Consider the following 19486-nt stretch of genomic DNA (forward strand, 5'->3'; position numbering starts at 1 on the left):
GTGTCGTCAAGTCCCAGATCCTTTTATCCGAGTAGAGTTCATTATCGAACATTGTTGCCTATGTGGTGGTTTCAAAAGGTGGCATAATCCTTTCATTGCAAAACACAGCACTTGATCCAATAACAAACAGGTCGACATCACAATGCATCAACTAATCACGGTAATTACGGCTCATTCATTCGAAACCACGCACCGCAAAACCCCAGTGGGGCGTGCGCATAGTACCGTTGGTCCCGTTTTAATCATTAAATTCCTCACCAAATTCCATTATTCAATGAATCAACTCCATGGGGAGCCGAGTGATGCGCTTATAATATGATTAAATCGCCACTGTGTGATGTTTCGCGGAAAATGATCCACCCAACGTTCATGTGTTTCATCATTGCAGCCTAATTAGCAATCGCAAAAAAAAGTAACAACATCAGACCGGGGACCTAATACAGTTAATTATTCACAAACCCATCGTTTTCGCTACAGTGATTGCGTTGCCGCTTCAATAGACCATTTTCCAATTTTGCGGGTCTCCAATTTAGAGTGGGTGGATATTCAGTGACACAGACCGGCTTTCCATCCACTTGGGTCATCTCGCCCCATCAACGAATCATGCCACAAGTTAGAATTGATGGTTGGAGGCTTTTACCGAACAAATTTGCGGATTAGGATTCGGTTAGGATTATCCATTAAAGCTGTGGTCCTCGGCGGCGGTGAGCGGTGATTGCCGCGGTGACGGTATTAATGGAGGATGGATTTCCCCATCAAGCTAATCTGCATCAATTAGGCTATCTGATACATAGCTCCGAAGGATGCTTTGGGTGCAAGCGAAACTTTGATTCTCCGAAGGGTTGTTGCTGGAATCTTTATCGAATTTGAGACGACACAGTTCCAAGGATATGTGGGAGCTAAGCTAGAAAGAACTATTTGTATTTGAAGTCGGTTAGAGTTTGGAAAGTTCTTAGTAAGTGCACCTGTGCGTCATGTGTTGTTGACTAAACTGAATATGTTGCTGCATCAGTTTCAGCACCATAGAACTACTGGATGTCAATGTCGAGATTGAAATTGGATGAATTATTTATAAGCGTAAAGAATTTGTGTTGGCGTCTATATCGGGCTAAAAACAAGATTAACAATGAGAAATAAAATGGTTAAGGGACTGAATATGCTTGCAAAATAATGATTATAAAATCATATTGGGGCGAACATTAATTAAAATGGATAAGTGTAGTATAAAATTCTCTTCTTCTGACGATGCCTTCGGCTAATAAAAGACACAGTAAAGATTCTGAAGAATTACAATAATGGAAAAACAGTCGAACATGGCAGCTGCTGTTCAACAACGGGACATTCAGTTACACAACAAATTAAGCGCTCAAAAATCAGAATTGCTTGCGTTCAAGGATGATTTGGATCATTCAGTAATTTGGGTTCTATCATAGGAAATCTTTCGCACTGCTAGTGCACTATACATCACATTTTGAAATTCCGCCTCTGGAATAAGTTATTCTCAAGCCACTAAATAATCGAACCCATATTTATTAAATGATTGAAACCTTCTTTGCTTGCGTTAAGATTCACCCAGACAAATGCGACGCGACATTTCTGTCGCCATCATTGAGGGCACGTAAATGGAACATTGCCTGCAGCGACCCAACGATAGCAACGCGGCGACTAGTTCACAATATTTCATGTTATTCCATTAATTGAAATATTTTGGCTTTTTCAGTCTGATATATTCAAACGGGTTTATATTTGTATTGCCCGACGTTTCGGCCCGTTTATTGGGTCTTATTCAAGGGAAAAGCTGTCTGCCGTTCTTCGTACACTTAACAACTATAAAAATATATGCTAGGGTTGGAGCTTCTGGTATTTGAACACATAATTTGACTGTCATTAACATAATTTTTACATTAGATGAGACACTGTTTAACATCAATACACTGTACACTTGGAGCATGCGAATAAATGTAACATTCAATCGATCTCACTATTCTTTTAAATCGAAATAGATGTAAACGGTGCTTCCTTGTAAAATTCAATCATTTAATATTTAATAATTTAATATAATTTAATACAATATCGAATGTTAATTCGTTTGATGTGATAAGCTGCAATTTTACACGTCGTTGAATTTTCAAATTTATTTGCTGTGATACCCACCTTCCCCTAAGTACCCTAAAATCCTTTCCTTTTCTACTGTATTGTTGTATACTCTAACCTCGACCAAACTGCGAGTCTTTTGGTTCCCCAAAACGAACACTATGTATAAGAATCAAGAAATGTATTGTTCGGCTCCGTTACGCCTTCCGAATAAATGAAAGATTAAAAAAAATAAACTAAGGAAAAAAACGCCCACAGTTCTGAGCACCACTGCTTTAAAGCTCTTAACCCGAATCATTCTGGTCTTCCGAGGAGAATCCCACAAAAATCTGTTCGGAAGCTCTAAATGCTACACTCAGAAGCCCAACAGGATTACGTTCGGAAGTCCAAAAGTATTTCATTCGAAAACCTTAAAGAATTTAGTTCAAAAGCCCAAAAGAATTCCGTTTGAAAGCCCAAATAATTCCGTTTCAAAATCCAACAGAACGGAATGTTATTTTTGGAATCCTAGATGATTTTGTAATGTAATTTGCAATGTTAACAATCAGCCATTTCAAATGAGAAAATAATTTTTCAACAAGAAATTCTCTCACTTCTTAGGCTCCTGAACGGAATCTTCTTGGGCTTCCGAACAGAATCCTTTACGGATTCCAATTCTGGCCCAAACATGAATCCGTTCAAAATCCTAAGAAATCTATAATCGGAAGCCCAAAAGGAATCGGTTTGAATCTCCAGAAGGATTCCTTTCGGAAGCCCAAAAAGATTCCTTTCGGAAGTCTAGATTGATTCCGATTAAAAGCCGAAACAAGCCGAAGCATTCAAACCTCCTGAAACTAGGATTACGACTTACGAGTCTCTTGATAGGGAGTTTCCAAGTCTCCGATGGATCATTGAGGCTTCCGAGCCTTTTGAGAACTTCCAAGCATCTTAAAGAACAATTCTCAGCATCTAGAAAGAAAGCCTCTTGAAAGAATTCCGAGCATCTTGAAAAGTGGCTCTTGAAAGGAGGCTTCCGAGCCTCTTGACAGGAGGCTTCCGAGCCTCTTGACAGGAGGCTTCCGAGCCTCTTGACACGAGGCTTCCAAGCCTCTTTACACAGGGCTTCCAAGCCTCTTGAAGGAAGGCTTCCGAGCCACTTGAAAAGAGGATTTCAAGCCTCTTAAAAAGGCCTTCGCAGTCTCTTGAAAGAAGACATCCGATCCTCTTAAAAGGAAGCTTCCGAGGCTTTTGAAAGGCATCCGAGAATCTAAAGAGGAGGTTTCTGAGCACCTTGATGCGACGTTTCTTGAAAAAAGGCTTCCAAGCCTCTTGATAAAAGGCTTCTGAGCCTCTTGAGAGGAAGCTTCCGACCCTCTTGAAAAGAGGCTTCGGAGCCTCGTGAAAGGAGGCTACAGAGCCTCTTGAGAAAGGGCTTCCAAAACTCTTGGAAGGAGGTTTCCGAGATTTTTGAAACTAGGCTTTCGAGCTTCTTAGAAAGCCCCTTGAAAGATGTATTCCGAAGAATTCTTGAAACGAGGTATCCAAGCCTCTTGAAACGAGGCTTCCGAGCAGGAGGTATCCGAGCTTATTGGCAGGAGCCTTCCGAGCTTCTTACAACGAAGTTACTTAGCTCAACTGGAGGCTTCCGAACCTTTAGATTCTTGATTTTATTTCGTAATCATAGTATTCAATATTTTGTCTTGATCAGATGGATAACATGGGCCCTCCTTAGCCGTGCGGTAAGATGCGCGGCTACAAAGCAAGACCATGCTGAGGATGGCTGGGTTCGATTCCCGGTGCCGGTCTTGACAATTATCGGATTGGAAATTGTCTCGACTTCCCTGGGCATAAAAGTATCATCGTGTTAGCCTCATGATATACGAATGCAGAAATGGTAACTTGGCTTAGAAACCTCGCAGTTAATAACTGTGGAAGTGCTTAATGAACACTAAGCTGCGAGGCGGCTCTGTCCCAGTGAGGGATGTAATGCCAACGAAGAAGAAGAAGAAGATAGATAACATTGAAGATTTTTAAAATTTGTTTATTCGACGTTTGGTCTTTATGATCTTTTGTCCCACAGCCCTTAATACACTGCTCTGCTTGGGGTAGACAGGATTCAAAAGTATTCGATCTACTGTTTGCCATACATATTATATACAACACAAAGATTTAGAATAAGAAACTTGTAATACATCCGCCACTACGCAATTTTGTTCGAGGTATCCCCTGGGACCACCGAAAGTACCCCCAGGAGTACTTGTACCTCAGGTTGGGAACCGCTGGATTAGATAGCTCCATTAAAATACGGCAGGCATGAAGAATGGTTCATAGAAGTGGATTTGAAAGCGAGCGGAGGGCCATATTTGTGATGCTATAAATCTCACGACCTTTCTTCTGTCAAACTCTCGTATGAAGAGGGAGTTTAACAATGTGGAAGCTGATGTCTCTCTTAAGGGCTTCCACAACACAACAGGTTTTCGTTCAGAGGTTGGAAAGGGTTTTGTTCAGACGCCAAGATCCAAGTTTCGGTTCGGTTACCCAAAAGAATCTCGTCCAAAAGCCCAAACGAGTGCTCTACGGCAGATAAAAATATTTGGAAATATAATTCTGTTCGGATACCCAATAGAACGGAATAGGCTTCTTTTGGTTATATAAACAAAAAAAATTTAAGGTTTACGAAAGGAATCCTTTTGGACTTCTAAAACAGAATCTTTCGAACGGAGCGTCCTTTTGTGCTTCCGAACAAAATCTTATAAACTTTCGAACGGAACTTTATTAGTTGGGTTTCGGAACAAAGCCTGTTTGTGCATCCTAACGGAATCTACCTATTTGTGCTTCCGATAAGAAGGAATTTCCTTGGGCTGGGATTCTGCGAGCAATTAACAGATTCTGATTCTTTTCGGAATACCAGAAGATTTTTTTTGGACCAAGAGAATAACAAATTAACCTTTAGTGAATAGTAAATTGAGAATAAATCCAAATGAATGATTCTATTGTGATATTAATAATATGTCACTTTGATTTGAAAAACAATTTTTCAACAATAATGTTTATACAATGGACTCTGTACATCTCGATGTTATGTACCTCGATATCTCCAGCTTAGTAGATGATGTTCTTTGTCCCTTCAATCTACATACATTTGGGTTTTCTACATCTCGATAACCTCCCTATCTTGATATCTCTCTATCTACCTAAATGTCTTTTGGTTATATTTCGCTCAGGTTCCCTCTCCCGAAGTCGTAATATTCAAATTTCTAGGCTACTAGACCATCTTAGGACAACAACAAACATATCAAATACATGATATGACATTTGTATTGTTGTCGTTTTTCATAGCAACGAGCTTTTTTGATCTAGTACCCATTTCAATTTTTCTTCCATTCCTCGATCTCTTCTTATCTCGATGGTCCCTTCGATATTGTGATGTGGAGAGGCGACTGTAGCCCAAAAACAAGAGAAGTGAGAAATAAAAAGTGAGAAGGGGAACGTCTTAAATCTTATTTCTTTTTTCCTATTTGCTATTTCTCTATTCTTATTTCTCACTTTTCACAGTGAAAAGAGGAAAGTAATGCGAATTTTCAATTCTCATTTCACATTTCTCACTAATCACTTCACATTTCTAACTGTTCACGGTCATAAGTGACTAAGTACTGAAAAAGATCGTGATCGTCATAAGACAGCGATCAAAGTGTCTTTTCATATCTCACACAACCAAATGAAAATATTGTCTCACTTTTACTTCTCATTTTTGACTTTTAATTTCCAAATTATCATTGACAACTTCACACTTTCACATTCACCTATGTTCACCAAACAAACATTCACGATCATTCAAATGATATTTTTGGCCACGGACCCTTTCTGCGAAGCCAACATTTCGGACAAACGACATTTTCGGCCAAATGATATTCCGATATGTCATGAATTATAAGGGTTGTTTACTAGAAGATTAGCAAACATTAAGAAACATGGGCTATCCTTGAAAGCGAATATCAAAACTTTATTTTTATAAGGATTTTGAAATCAAAAACTCTTCCATTCCACAATCCATTCCCAGCTCTCAAGACTACATCCAACAACAACGGTTTATGACATTATCGAAGAAACTCCCAGCAAAAACAAACTCAAAAATTGGCATACGAAAGGCAATAAAACTTATTTGAATAGAAGAAGCTGTTCGTTATCGTGTTACCAGTTCTCTGGCGCTGATCTACTGCTGCAACCGGGACACCCACGTCGAATTCCTGCTCACGGGGATATGAAAAAGGGTGCGGGACCGGGAAAAGAAAACATCCATGGGCGAAAAAAAAAGTCAATGCATTTTCAACATTCAATTCAATTGTATATTTACGCCCTGCGTCATATTATTCCCTATTTTCATATCAGGTGGGAAGTTGGTTATGGAAAAACTTCTAACCGAACCGGATGCTCTGCCGATAAAGCTACCGTTAGATGAATTCGCTTCGGACTCCGGAAGATATCTGATGATCAGAGAATAGTTTCACATAGCCGCTTTGTAGACCTTCAGAACCTTGTCAAAAGTGCAGTGTTCCCGATTGGTTCAAAGTGGCCACACTGGACGGTACTCAACATTCTTTAGAAGTTGAATGATTAAGGGTTCAACGTCACCAGCAGTTATACGTCGTCGTCTCGAAGCCAGTTGCAATTTGAGAACAAATCAAATTGCCCCCTCGAGAGAATTAACCTCGTGGCGCCTATTTAGCGGACCTACGCCGCCCCCATAATAGGTCATTATCTCTGGCACGGCTAAACCATTTATCATGCGACAATTAGCCGGATGGCTTTTCACCGCGCGTTTGCTGAAGCTGCGTTTTGATGATGAGTGGTAGCCAGCAGGAGGGCAGTCAGCGTGGGTGCCAGGTGCTTATGACGCAACGCGCTCCAATTCAGCTCCGTCCCAGGTCCAGGTCCCACACGGGACGGGATAAGCACAGATTATGATGATTATGACGAGTCGGACGCAGCCAGTCATTTGATGTTCCCTCGGGAAAGACATCATGACTGCCGCGGCAGCACGCTCGCATCGTTATTGCCTTAGGAGCCGTATTCGGTGGTGGCCGGTCGACACGTTGTGATCGTCGTTTTCGTTTCGCAGAATCAGCGAAGAGAGACAGCTAATGAGTGGTTATCTGTCATTATAGGCAGGTCGAGGTTGAAGGTTTCATTTGCGGTGAACCAAAACGGTCGTGAGCCAATGGTCGTCAGCAGCAGCAATGGTTTGAAAATACATAGTCATTAGAGTAGAAATTCAAAATATCTGTCTAATTGCATGCAGGGAAGTTTAATTCGACCGATGTGACTTTGATGGGTCGCCATTGACATTGATTTATTGGCATCATATTTACGGTAGATATCAAATCCAAAGCCAGATGATTTTTTCTAGGTTATTGAATTTCATTCTTGTTTGTATTTACAGTCTGAAATGTGTAATTAATTTTCGAATATATTTATTTATAATTAATATTTTGGTTTCAATGCGACAAAGTGTTGATTAGGGCAGTTCAAATTGGAAAAATGTGTTCAAAATCAAGCTCCCATACCTAGGATCGAAAGATATTATAGTAGATAGTACACTGACAAAGTTTCAGCTCATTTGATTAAGGTTTAATGGTGGCGCGGAGACGATTAAGTTTTACATGCAAATTACTATGAAGAATCGATTATCTACATTCAATATGCTGAAATTTTGCTTGATTAGATCGAATTGTAGTAGTCTCACTTGGAGTTAATACTTTAATCTATCCTGAACATTTTTCTAGAAGACATATATGCATTATACACCAGCTTTCATAACGAAAGTTATAAAACATATGAAACCTTGCTATTGTTAGAACACTTTTCAAAAGGGAAGTTTCGCCGATAGGGCATCAATGGTGTTTAATAATTGTTACTTAGCAACTATTTGAAAGCTTTGTTTTGATTATTGTATGGTGACAGTGCGAATTAAGTTTTCTGGTGAGATACTTATATTTTCGTGTCAAATATTTATTAATATAACAGGCTGTTGACAATTTCGATACGTATCCAGACATTGTTCATTGAAATGTTTGTTTTTCTAATCATAATTTCTATTCTTAATCCTGCGTTCATATTGCGACAGTGCAAAACCATTCGCCATGTAGCAGCTCAAGAAGAAATTAAATTATTGTTCAATGGTCCCAAGAATCTGAATGCTCTTGAAGTTATACTGCAGCATCACCTGTATTTTCTCAGGTCGCCTTCGAGTCATAATGGTTAAGAAATCAAAAATGAATCATGTAGTAGTGGCGTATCTTTTGAACTTTTGAATAAACAGCAAATCAATTAAAGCACATTTAAATCAATAATTAATTCAATAGTTAGAGTAAGTAAACATTAGAATAAAATATATGTTCAATAAACATTATTAATGGAATTATACTCGATTCATTCAAGAAGATGAATAATTGAATAGCTATAGCAGTTACTGAACAGCAATACAACAAATGGTTATTTTAAAAATATAATGAATGAATAATTGTTTTAATAAAATACAACTCAATGATGAGAACCTTACTTGTGCATTATACTGAAATTTGATTTCACGGAGTATATAATTTTGGCATTCATAGTCTAAACATATGTCTTTAATTCACACTTTTTCCTGAACCTAAAATATGACATGCTCTCTATCTACGAATGATGAAGCATTGTTATGGAAGCATCGTTCTTTTCTTGTCATACTGTGCGACGATCCTCTGAATCGTGCCTCGATTTATCGTTGGACCAAAGGATTTGCATATCAACGGCATACTGGTACAAAACATTATGGATCTCCACCTAACTATTATACGCAAAGCATCTATAGAACCATTGAAGGATGAAAGCCAAAATTAAAATCGTTTTCCCTGAATGCACATTGACAAAAGTAGATAATCAATCAAAAGGCCATAATATCTTTTTGTTTCACTTATTTATTGTGTTTATACATATAGTTTTATTTTGGAAAGGGGATACTCGCCCTATGTTTGTTGACAGTTTGTAGAAGATATTGCTTCTGCTCTTCATCGTTAGTAATTTTATCATTATAATCAGTTATCAATTTAACTCCTCTTTCCGCATTATCATTTGTTACGTGGATATTCTTGAGTTTTTCCTGACCGCTAAGATATTCTTTATCATTTTTCCAATATTGAATATCTTTGTCCAGAAATGTGGTATTTATTTTGAATCTTGCAAATAAATTTCTGGTTTCGGAATTCACAAAATCTGATATGCAGATTTTTCGTACATCCATTGTACATATTTTAGCTCGTTTACCTCCAACGTGATCTGGAGCTCTTTTCAACGCGTTGACCATTTTCTTTTTAATTCCCACCTCTAAATCGTCATCAAAAAAAGCCATTCCAACTAATTCGGGAGAAAGGTACCACAAATGTTGCTTGAATTTGTCGTCAGCCGCCTTCCACATACTATCCTTTTTCCTTTTGGCCAATGACTTGAGTAACAGTGTATCCCATCGTGCTGCGCATAACGGTAACGGTGCTGTGTACCATGCACTGTTAGATGACTTTACCCATTAATGGGTACTATGTTATTGTTGATATTATTCCCACCGTGAAAAATTCACCCATTTTCTTTAAAAAGCGCCACTACTCATTAAAATAAGTAGTGGCACTTTTCAAGAAAATGGGTGAATTTTTCACGGTGGGAATAATATCAACAATAACATAGTACCCATTAATGGGTAAAGCCATCTAACCGTGTGAAGGAATATACACGGTTAGAAAAAAGTACCTAATATTAGGTACTTTTCACTCAATTCGGGGTTCAGATTGGGGACCCAAAATTAAGTAATTTTTTCTTGAAATTAAGTGAAATTCACTTAATATTAAGTAAACTATACTTAATTTTAAATAGAAACTATCCAAAAGTTAGGTAAATTTCACTCAACTTTTGTAAACATGAGATTACTTAACGTTGGGTTCCCACACTTCAATGCCCTTGTTGAGTGGTTTTGCTCTTCATTTTATGACAACAAAGGGAAGAGGGAAGGAGATGCAAGAGAAAAAAAGTACCTAAAATTAGGTACTTTTTTCTAACCGTGTATGTTGTCACGATGAATATACAATATTTTTCAAGAGATTTTTCTTCTGTAACAGATAGCAATAACTGTTTCCGGAACAAATATATTTTCAGAGCATATATGCATTTATTCATCCACCTAGCTCTGTGTACTGGTCCTGGTTTTTTGAATGAACTTATTGGAGTAACGTAATTGAACGTATTGCAGTAACTCCTTGTAATCATCTCTGGGTAGAAAATTCTATAAATACCATTTTGAGCTGTGATTTCATCAGAACACACATCATTAAAAATTAGTTTACCTTCAGCTGCATTTTGCAGAACGAAATAGTTTCTTGTCTGTTGCTGATTAGCTTTGCTTGATTTCGAGAAAATTCAATTGAGGAATGTTCACCTATTAACAACAAATATTATACAAATGGAATTACTACAAATTTTATTTCTTACTGTGGTTAAGTGCATGCCATTCCCGGCGGAATTTCTCGAACATAGGTATTTGGGGGCTAGTTGATGTACCGAATTGATCTTCAAATGCTGCTTTTAGTACGAGTTCTAATACGTGATGGCGACATGCAAGGTTCATCAAAGGTCTGCCTAATTTTCGTTCTACCAATGTACATGCTCCGGCTTTATGTCCTGTATTCGAGCTTGTAGTAACAAAGCACTTTCCTACCACATTGTCTTGCACGCCCCAATCCACTAAACACTTGTACACGGCTTCTGCCTGTGATGCTCCAGTTCCAGCTTCTATCTTGGGTGCTCCAAGCAGCTGTTCTGTTACTTTTCCAGAAATAATTACGGGAAGACGGTCAACTAACTGGCCTGTAAGCATAACTTCTGGTAGCTGATACTTTTGTGAATAATAAGAAGATTACCTGATCCACCGTCGGTCAAATCCGGTAAAAGCTTCCCATCCCAATGCACAACCCAATAATCATCTGACGAGAAGCTTGCTTTCATCTCATTTGCAACACATTTGCGAATTTTCATTCGAGCACGTCTAATGGTCGAAACAGAGAGATTCAATTCTTCAATCGGATGGCCTAGACTGAAAACCATCGCCGCAATAATCATTGTTGCTTTCGCGTTCGAAATGCCACCGCGATCGAGTGCCATACTTAAATCTTGACTTACGCATGTTTTCATTTTTTTCTTTTCCGGGACTTCAAAATCTGGGTCCGTCTCTATGTTGTCCAAATAGCTCATGTCAAAATTCCTCTCGAATGCAGAGTTATTAAAAACGGCTGCAGAGTTATTAAAAACGGCTGGTTTATCTGGAATATTGTTCACAGCCGCAGTATGAACTGAATTGCCCTTCTGGCCAATATCGAACAGTTCATTCAAAATCAAATCAAAATTTGTCGGTTGTTGAATATGAACTTCTTCATCTCTCCATTTGCTCTTCCTCAAGCCAATCCATTTATCATGGAGCTGCAACAACATCTTCAGGGGATAATCTGATCGTCGAGTTGGAATGCCAAAGGTTTTCCAAACATCAGAAATCATGTTGCATGCCTTGCGTGCCGCGTATTTTCTTCCATTCTTGTTATAGTAAAAGTAAAGCTGCAATGCCTCTCTATTGCTTGGAAGCTTCGACTCCTCAACTGCAGAAATTGGACGTCCGACAAGCCACACCGGATCTTTCCTTAACTCCATTGTGTGAATTTGAATTTGTCGCTCAATTTCATTATACGTGACGGTAGGTAGCTATCCAAAACAAATAAAGAAAACAGTTACTAAGTAACAGTAATCACAACATCATTGATGCCCTATCGGCGAAACTTGCCTTCCAAAAAGTGTTCTATTAACAGCAAGGTTTTACATATTTTAATAATTTTGTTATGAAAACTGGTTTATAATGGTTATATGTCTTCTAGAAAATTGTTGAGGATAGATTTGAATATTAACTCCAGCAGAGACTACTAGAATTGGATCTAATCAAGCAAAATTACAGCATGTCGAATGTAGATAACCGATTCTCCATAGTAATTTGCATGTAAAACTTAATCGTCTTCGCGCCACCATTAAACCTCGTCCAAATGAGCTGAAACTTTGTCAGAGTACTTAATACTATAATAACTTTCGATCCAAGATATGGGAGCTTCATTTTGAACACATTTTTCCAATTTGAACTGCCCTAGTGTTGATATAGGTAGTTTTGTGGTAATTAACCTTTATAGGAGCTGACTTACTTAGCCTCAAAAGTATCTAATAATGTTAAAATCTTTTTACAAACACGACCAACTATGTTCTGACCATTGCAATTCATTTAAAAGCAAAATTTCCAATACGATTTTCGATGGCATAAAGTTGGCTCTAATTGTTCTCATTGCTGGTTAAAATAAAACAGTTAATGAAAATAAATTAAATCGGGTATTGTTTGACCAAAGACAAATCTTACAATAATTATTATTGTATAAAATCTTGACGTATACAATTCTGTATTAAAAATACAAGAAATGTTTTATACAGATACTGTAACTACACAAAACGAAATTGTGAGATTTCAATGCCATGGTTGTATTATTTTTTTTTAAAGTTTAATATGCCAAAATTGTGTACAGTTTCTGTATGGGTCTTATGCAGAACTGTATTTAAATCTGCCATCTGCTGGTTGGGTGTATAAAAGAGGAGTTATCATATCATCTTTCTCGGCTCACCTTGGCCAACGAAAAAGTAAACATAAAGCCAATACCGACAAATCGACTCGGTTAGCACACCAACATTGACTGGAAGCGGTACGTACTTGCCAACTAGTTAATTCTTTATTCAAAAGCACGTCTCAACCCACCAAAACTAACTTCACCTTCCGGCCACTAACTAACTACCCACTGGAGAACGACATCGATGTAGCTACCCGGGATGTAGACCAAGTTGCTCTGGTTCTGCTTGCGCTTTGATGCGATTAACAGATGGCCCTGCTGCTGCAGATGTTGGACGCTGTTTTAGCTTCCCATGGATAGTGCCAAACAAAGAGAACCACACTCTGTTGGAGCAGGAACCGCATCGACCCGACCGACTCGCCTGGCGCTGGAAGGAAGTTCGATGGAACTTGAACTGCTGACAACTGCTGGTTTCCGTTGAGACACGTTCTGGTTCTCTTGGCCCCGAGGGGGTCGGGTGGTGGGACCAACCTAATTAATGCTTCTATTGAGGTCAGACTTACCTAGCTGCTAACTTGGTTCGATTGGAGCGAAACCGATTGCTGAGTAGTTCGATGATGACGATGACGAAGAACAACTTCCCCTTTTAATAAGAGTAATTACCTCGTTAGGTCCGATGAACTTGCATTTTGCGGCAATTTTCTGGTTCCGGTAGGTGTTCAGTTTCGTTCGGAAAAGTTTTGGAAACTAAATCGGACCTAATTCGGTGGTCGACGGAAGAGGCTTCGCAGCGACGAATTAGGATAGTCATTTGATGTTATTCGAAGATAAAGGATCCACTTCTCGGATTGACTAAATTGCCTTGAAGCAGATCATTTTCTTAGTTTTTCTCGTAATTTCTCAATACAGATCAAAATCTTATCATATAATGAATAACTACTTTTGATTTACGACTGGTGTGCCACAAGATCCCTCACCTAAACTGAACGACAAATATTTATGTTGTTAGCCAGATATCTATCCTACTTCATCCTAAACTTTCTTTGGTGCTGTTGCAACAAAGTCTTAGGTGTAACAGTGCAGTGAATATCAAAACATAGAAAGAAAGCATTTCGATGTGCAATTTAACCTCTGACTATTTTATAGTCAGATCCTTATCCACGTTTGCCATAGCCCATCTCCAACGCTCCGACGGCTTCCTACCGACACCAAACGTATAATTTATCCAACCCTATCATTTTTCCCGGCGATTCAATGATGGCATCACAAGACAACGACGATCCGTTACGGTCGAGAATCCACCGAAGCGAAACAATGTGTTATTTTGAATTTTAATCGTTTACCTATATTTACCGTTTCCATCGTCGTAAAGAAGTCCTGCCATGAAACGAAGGATCCCATTATCATAATTCCTGGAGTGCACCCGTTAGCACCATGGCCTGGGCCAAGGGTTGCAGTGCAGCTAAGTTGTTCGCGTGAGATTTTAATAGAACTCAGGCTGAAATTATGCAAGTCTATTTTTCGGCATACGAACTACATGCCAAGCCCACTGTAATCGTGGTATTCTATCACTCTATCGATGTGTGCATTTTCGTACACATGTACGTCGTTTTTCACCAAGCCGCCAAGTATTGAATGCAGTATTTTTCGCTCAAATACTGTCTATCTAGCTACGCAAACCACAACACGTCTTTCACCTCGCTGTTAACCTCATTATCACATGTAACGAGTGTACCAAGATATATGAACTCGTTGACAACTTCAAATCGCATCCCATCCATTTCCACCTCGGGATCAACACCGTTAGGACTGTCCAGCCACCAGATACTTTGTTTTGACAGGTTTTGACAGAGCTTATGATCAGCCCTATTCTTTTAATTTTTCCATTGATCTGTTGTAGATGGCAATGATGTTGTTATCATCCGCAAAACCAAGGAGCATGCAAGGCTGTTTGATGATTGGCGCTTTGATGTTGCATGAAGAAAAAGACGCAGAAAGATGATAATCGAAAATAATCTCCACGGGAAAGCATAGGAACTTTTCTCAAAAATTCTGAAAGCAATTGAATTAAAAATGGTAAGCAGTACGGGGTTGGACTTCTCTTCTACTGTACATTGTGCCTTGCAACAAAGTGACAACTTTCGTGATCATTTTCCAATGCTCTCATAGATGTGTTAAATTTATCCGCAATTTTTAGGAGCTGAGTTGGGTGCGTTTCAACTCACGCTTGATTTGAATCGTCCATGAGTTTTGAGATTTTGAGTTTTTACCAACACTGCAAATAGCACGTGCTATCAAAGCATTCACCGCCAGAATCCACCACGGTATGGAGGTATGTTTTGTATAGGCGACTATCTTGCGACTAAAAATAAGCGGAGGAGAGGATTTTTTATGAGCGGTAGAGTAATAAACACAATATTTCTACTCGAAATTTTATTTTTTGATTTTACACCTAATACACAGTATAAGAAAAGTCCAACCCCGTACTGCTTACCGTTTTCAATTAAAATGCTTTTAAAATTTTTGAGAAGAGTTTTAAAAACATCTTCGTATGTATTGCCGTGGAGATTTTTTCGATGATCATCTTTCTGTTTCTTCTTCTTCGTGTAACATCAAAACGCCAATAGTCCCCTTTCTTTGCACAACAGATCTTCGTAATGCAAATTACAAAGCTATGTTATATAGTAGATTAGAGACCGCATCTTCCTGCATCAATCCATCTAACGTCACGAAACAATCGAGTGTCTCACCACACCACACCAAACGAATCAGCCCAATAAGCTTAGCCGGAAAACCGTGTTTTAGAATCATCTACCACAGTTCGTCCCGTTTCACGCTGAGTCTTAAAGCCCACAAACAATCGATGAGTCCACCATTTGCATTCCCCGAATTTATCATGGTAGTGTTAAAATAGTCCATTCTGGATATAATAGCATCAAAATAATTGTGAATACGCTAAAATTCATCGAATTAACGACTAGAACAGCTTTTGTTTGACAAAATTCCGTTCAAAATTATGAAAAATCAACATTTTTCATTAAAAATTTGAATCCTTTGAGCCTATTATTGCGGTAGTGCTAAGGTCCTATTGTTGTGGTATCGAGTTCCATAAGAATAGCATGCAATACCGCAACAATAGGACTGTTGAGATGAGCTGGTAGGTTTAGCGAAACTGGTAATACTGACAATGCCATATGCTCCCATACAGAAGCAATTAACTTTGATCGAAAAGAGTTGTGAGGAGTCTGTGGTGTGAATGCTGAATTGAAACTAGATTGTAAGTTTTTTTATGAATATGTTAAGTTTATAAGTTATTAATAATGAATAAATTCTAGCTTTGAAGCTGTGTAAAATGAAGCACACTGCTGTCAAAAGAGTTTCATTCGCACTACACAAAAACCATCGCAACAAGGACTGACCTTGAAAAAATGTCGCAACGATAGGCAACTGCGTCCTATGATAACCTATTCGACTACTGCAACAGGTAGTTTTTAAAGAATTTTTGAAATCAATTTTGATTTGACACGATGCTCAACCCCTCCATAGTAGGTCGTTTTACCCTAGTTCTTTTCGTTCAGCCGGTCATTCCCAACTTTTAAAGGCACGGATTCCGTCCTTCCTAGCAGCCTTACCGTTATACAGCTCCCTTTTCCACTTCGCCTAGCGTTGGGCCTCAATTGCTTGACCAATTTCGATCATCCTCAATCCTGATTCCGTTTAAGCCCTTCTTCCCCGATTGCTTATTCATCAATAACTAAAAGTGCTTTTTTCTACCTAGTACACACTGACAAATCAAAAGAATTCAGAAATAGTAACCGAGAAACGAGAAGTAGGAGATGATAATCGGGAAGTGTAAAGCGATACTTGAAAAATAAGTGGTGATTAGGGAGAAATAAGGATGGAGAAAAAGAAAAAAATCCAGCCATCCTTATTTCTCCCTAATCACCACTTATTTTGTAAGTATCGCTTTACACTTCCCGATTATCATCTTCTACTTCTCATTTCTCGGTTACTATTTCAGAATTCTTTTGACTTGTCAGTGTATGCTGGATAAAACATTACAGAAGAAAAAACAAGAAAAATAGAAAGCAAGAAACAAGGAATGGAAAATAGGGGAAAGAAGAAAAGAGGAATAAAAAAGATGGAAGAGGGAAACAGGAAGACGATAGAAGTAAGAAAAAAAAACTAAAGAAGAAACAAAAGGATGGATGAAGAAGGAAAAGAATCAAGAAACAAGAAGGGAGAAGGAAAAAAGAAGAAAGAAGTAGGAAGAAGAGAGTACGAAGCCAGCAAGAAGTCGGAAGAAATAAAAAAGAAGAAGGTAGAAGTAGATGGAAGTAAAGGATAAAAATGAATAGAGAAGGATAAAAAAAATGATGGATGAAGAAGGAAGAAGGAACAAGGAAGAAGAAAGAAGGAATTAGGAAGAAGAAAGAAGGAACAAGGAAGAAAGAAGAAGAAAGAAAAGAAAGGAAAGAAGGAAAACGTAGAAGGAAAAGGAAGAAGGAAGAAGGAAAAAGTAAGAAGGGAGAACGAAGAAGGACGAAAGTAGTAGGAAGAAGGAAGATGGAAAAAATAGAAACAGTATCCAAAATTCCAATAAAGAGGGAAAATGAAGCCGAAAGTAGAAGAAAGAATTGCGATCCGAAAAGAAGAAGAAATGAGAAAGAAGAGTAAAGAAGGAAGAAAGAAGAATAAAGAAGGGAGAAATAAAAAAGGAAACGACAGAATAAAAAAGAAATAAGGATGAAAAAAAAGGAATAAGGAAGAAAGTCGGAGGGAAAGAGAACTTTCTTCTTCCTTCTAGGAAGATGAATGGAAAAGAAGGAAAAAAGATGATGGAAAATGAAGAACGAAGAAAAATGAAATAAGCTCGAAGAAGGTAAAAGGAAAAACATAAAAAGAAAATGAGAGAAGAAAAAACAGCAAGGGAGAAGGAAAACAGAAGATGGAAATAGGTAGAAAAAAGGATTAGGATCCAAGAAGAATGTAAAAAGAAGGAAAAAATAAAAAGGAAATAGAAAGAAGGAAGAAGGAGAGAGGAAGAAGGAAAAGGGGAGAAGAAAGAAAGAAAAATTAAGAAGGAAGAACGAAGTAGGAAGAAAAAAGAAGGAAGAAGAAAGAAAGAAGAAGGGAGAAAGTTGAAGAAGGAATAAAGGTAGAAAAAAATGAGAAGCAGAGTAAAAAAGCCAATCAAGATGGAAAATGAAGAAGAACGTAGAAAAAAGAATAAAGATAGAAAAAGAAGAAGAAAAATAGGAGAAATAAGTAAAAAGAGAAGAATTACGATCGGAAAAAATAAAGAATGAGGAAGAAGAGTAAAAAAGGGAGTAATAAGAAGGGAAAAGATTGAATAAAAATAAAGAAGAAATCAGGATTAAGGAATAGAAAAAAGATAAGGAAAGGGGAAGAAGAAAAAAGGAAAAAGGAAGAAAGAAAATAAAGAAGGAAAAACTCAAAGGAGCAGCCCAATCGGGTTGTACGCAAAGGTGACGTAGGACTACGTAGCTATACGAAATGAAGGGTATTTTTTAATAATGCGCCATTTGAAAAACTAAGGCAGCTAAACGACATTTTTCTCTAAGGTGGCGTCTTCATCGATTTGGCCGTCGTCGACGGAAAGTGAAATTTTCTGGCAAGATTCTTTGGTTTTGTTTCGTTAGGCATTAGAAATGATATCGATTTTTTCCGGGTTACCATCGTTTGGCGACGACAGAAAGTTGCCCTTTGGTAGCACAACCACAAGCGCGCGTCGGAGAGAGATGATGCAATGAGTTTGTTCAAATGGATGGCGTCAGTAGCAGTCAAATGGAATTTCCTCACAAGATTTTGATTTATTGTTGAGGTTGAATGACGGCCACCAACGCAGACTTCCACCACCAATTCGATGATTTCCCTTTGAAAATGCTACCAAAGCGCCTTCGTGCTGCTGTGTTCGCTCCGCTGCGACCGCTCTGCGTAAAATCTTGTTCAACAGCTCTCTGCGAAATCCCGATCAAAATGGCTCGCGCGCGCTGGAAAGCAGCTTTCTTGTATTTAATAAACTAAGCCCGTTAGCTCCGCCCCTTTGTGATCTGATATAGGTGTAAATATATTGTGCACTCATAACGATTAACGAAGGGGCGGGGCTAATTAAATTACTTCATTAGATATAAGAAAGTTGCTTTTCAACGCGCGCGAGCTTTTTTGATCGGGATTCCGTAGACAACGGAGCGTTCCGAGGACAGATTCTGAAAATCCTATGAATTTTTTTCGCAAGATTCTCAATTTGGTTATGAGATGTTGGTTATCTAAGATGCGTATTGTTGCGAGGAATAACAACAGAAGTTTGACTCAAGACGAAGTTTCTCCATATTACAAAACATTATCTCTTGGCATCTGTCTGTCCGAGCGACGTTCGTCGATGGGTGGTTGCTGTAAATAGTTTCCACTGAGGTGGCGTCTTCATTGATATTATACAAAAGCCACCATTTTATACAAAAGAAGGTCGATCCGACTATCCGAAATAAACTTTCTTCAAATTGCAAAACTCAAGCGTAAATAGCGAGTTAGATAGCGCGTCGGAGGGAGATGATGCAGTAAATTTTAATGGATGGAATCACTAACAGCAACCAAGCTACCACGCCAAACCCGATGCCACCGAAACAGTCCATTTTTGCAATTAACTCTTTCTTTTCGTAAAATGTTGGTCCTGAGAAGAACAAATTTTCTTTTCCCAATTCCCATTCCAATAACTAACTGCA

General features: G+C 38.4%; 2 protein-coding genes across 12 annotated transcripts in view; one reads left to right on the forward strand and one right to left on the reverse strand.

The window, feature by feature from the left end:
• LOC134213257 (toll-like receptor Tollo) overlaps positions 1-19486 on the forward strand; it is a 444443-nt gene that overhangs the window by 262109 nt on the left and 162848 nt on the right. The gene's annotated exons all lie outside the window — the stretch shown is intronic.
• LOC134210234 (uncharacterized) lies at positions 10280-11832 on the reverse strand. Its single transcript, XM_062686277.1, has 4 exons — positions 11016-11832; positions 10588-10962; positions 10443-10534; positions 10280-10381 (listed from the first exon to the last, which is right to left on the reverse strand). The coding sequence occupies exons 1-4, from the start codon at positions 11794-11796 to the stop codon at positions 10280-10282; spliced, it is 1350 nt and encodes a 449-aa protein (XP_062542261.1). The 5' UTR covers positions 11797-11832.

This window comes from Armigeres subalbatus, chromosome 2, assembly GCF_024139115.2.
Source record: "Armigeres subalbatus isolate Guangzhou_Male chromosome 2, GZ_Asu_2, whole genome shotgun sequence".
Taxonomy (NCBI): Eukaryota; Metazoa; Arthropoda; class Insecta; order Diptera; family Culicidae; genus Armigeres; species Armigeres subalbatus.

Bases quoted from the DNA above. Each gene is read 5' to 3' on its own strand.
- LOC134210234 (XM_062686277.1), bottom strand. From the start codon at position 11,796: ATGGAGTTAAGGAAAGATCCGGTGTGGCTTGTCGGACGTCCAATTTCT. The intron at 10,535-10,587 runs GTAAGAAATAAA...TGTTGTTAATAG, and splicing joins ATGGCATGCACTTAACCACA to GTGAACATTCCTCAATTGAA. The intron at 10,382-10,442 runs GTAAACTAATTT...TGGTATTTATAG, and splicing joins TCTGCAAAATGCAGCTGAAG to AATTTTCTACCCAGAGATGA.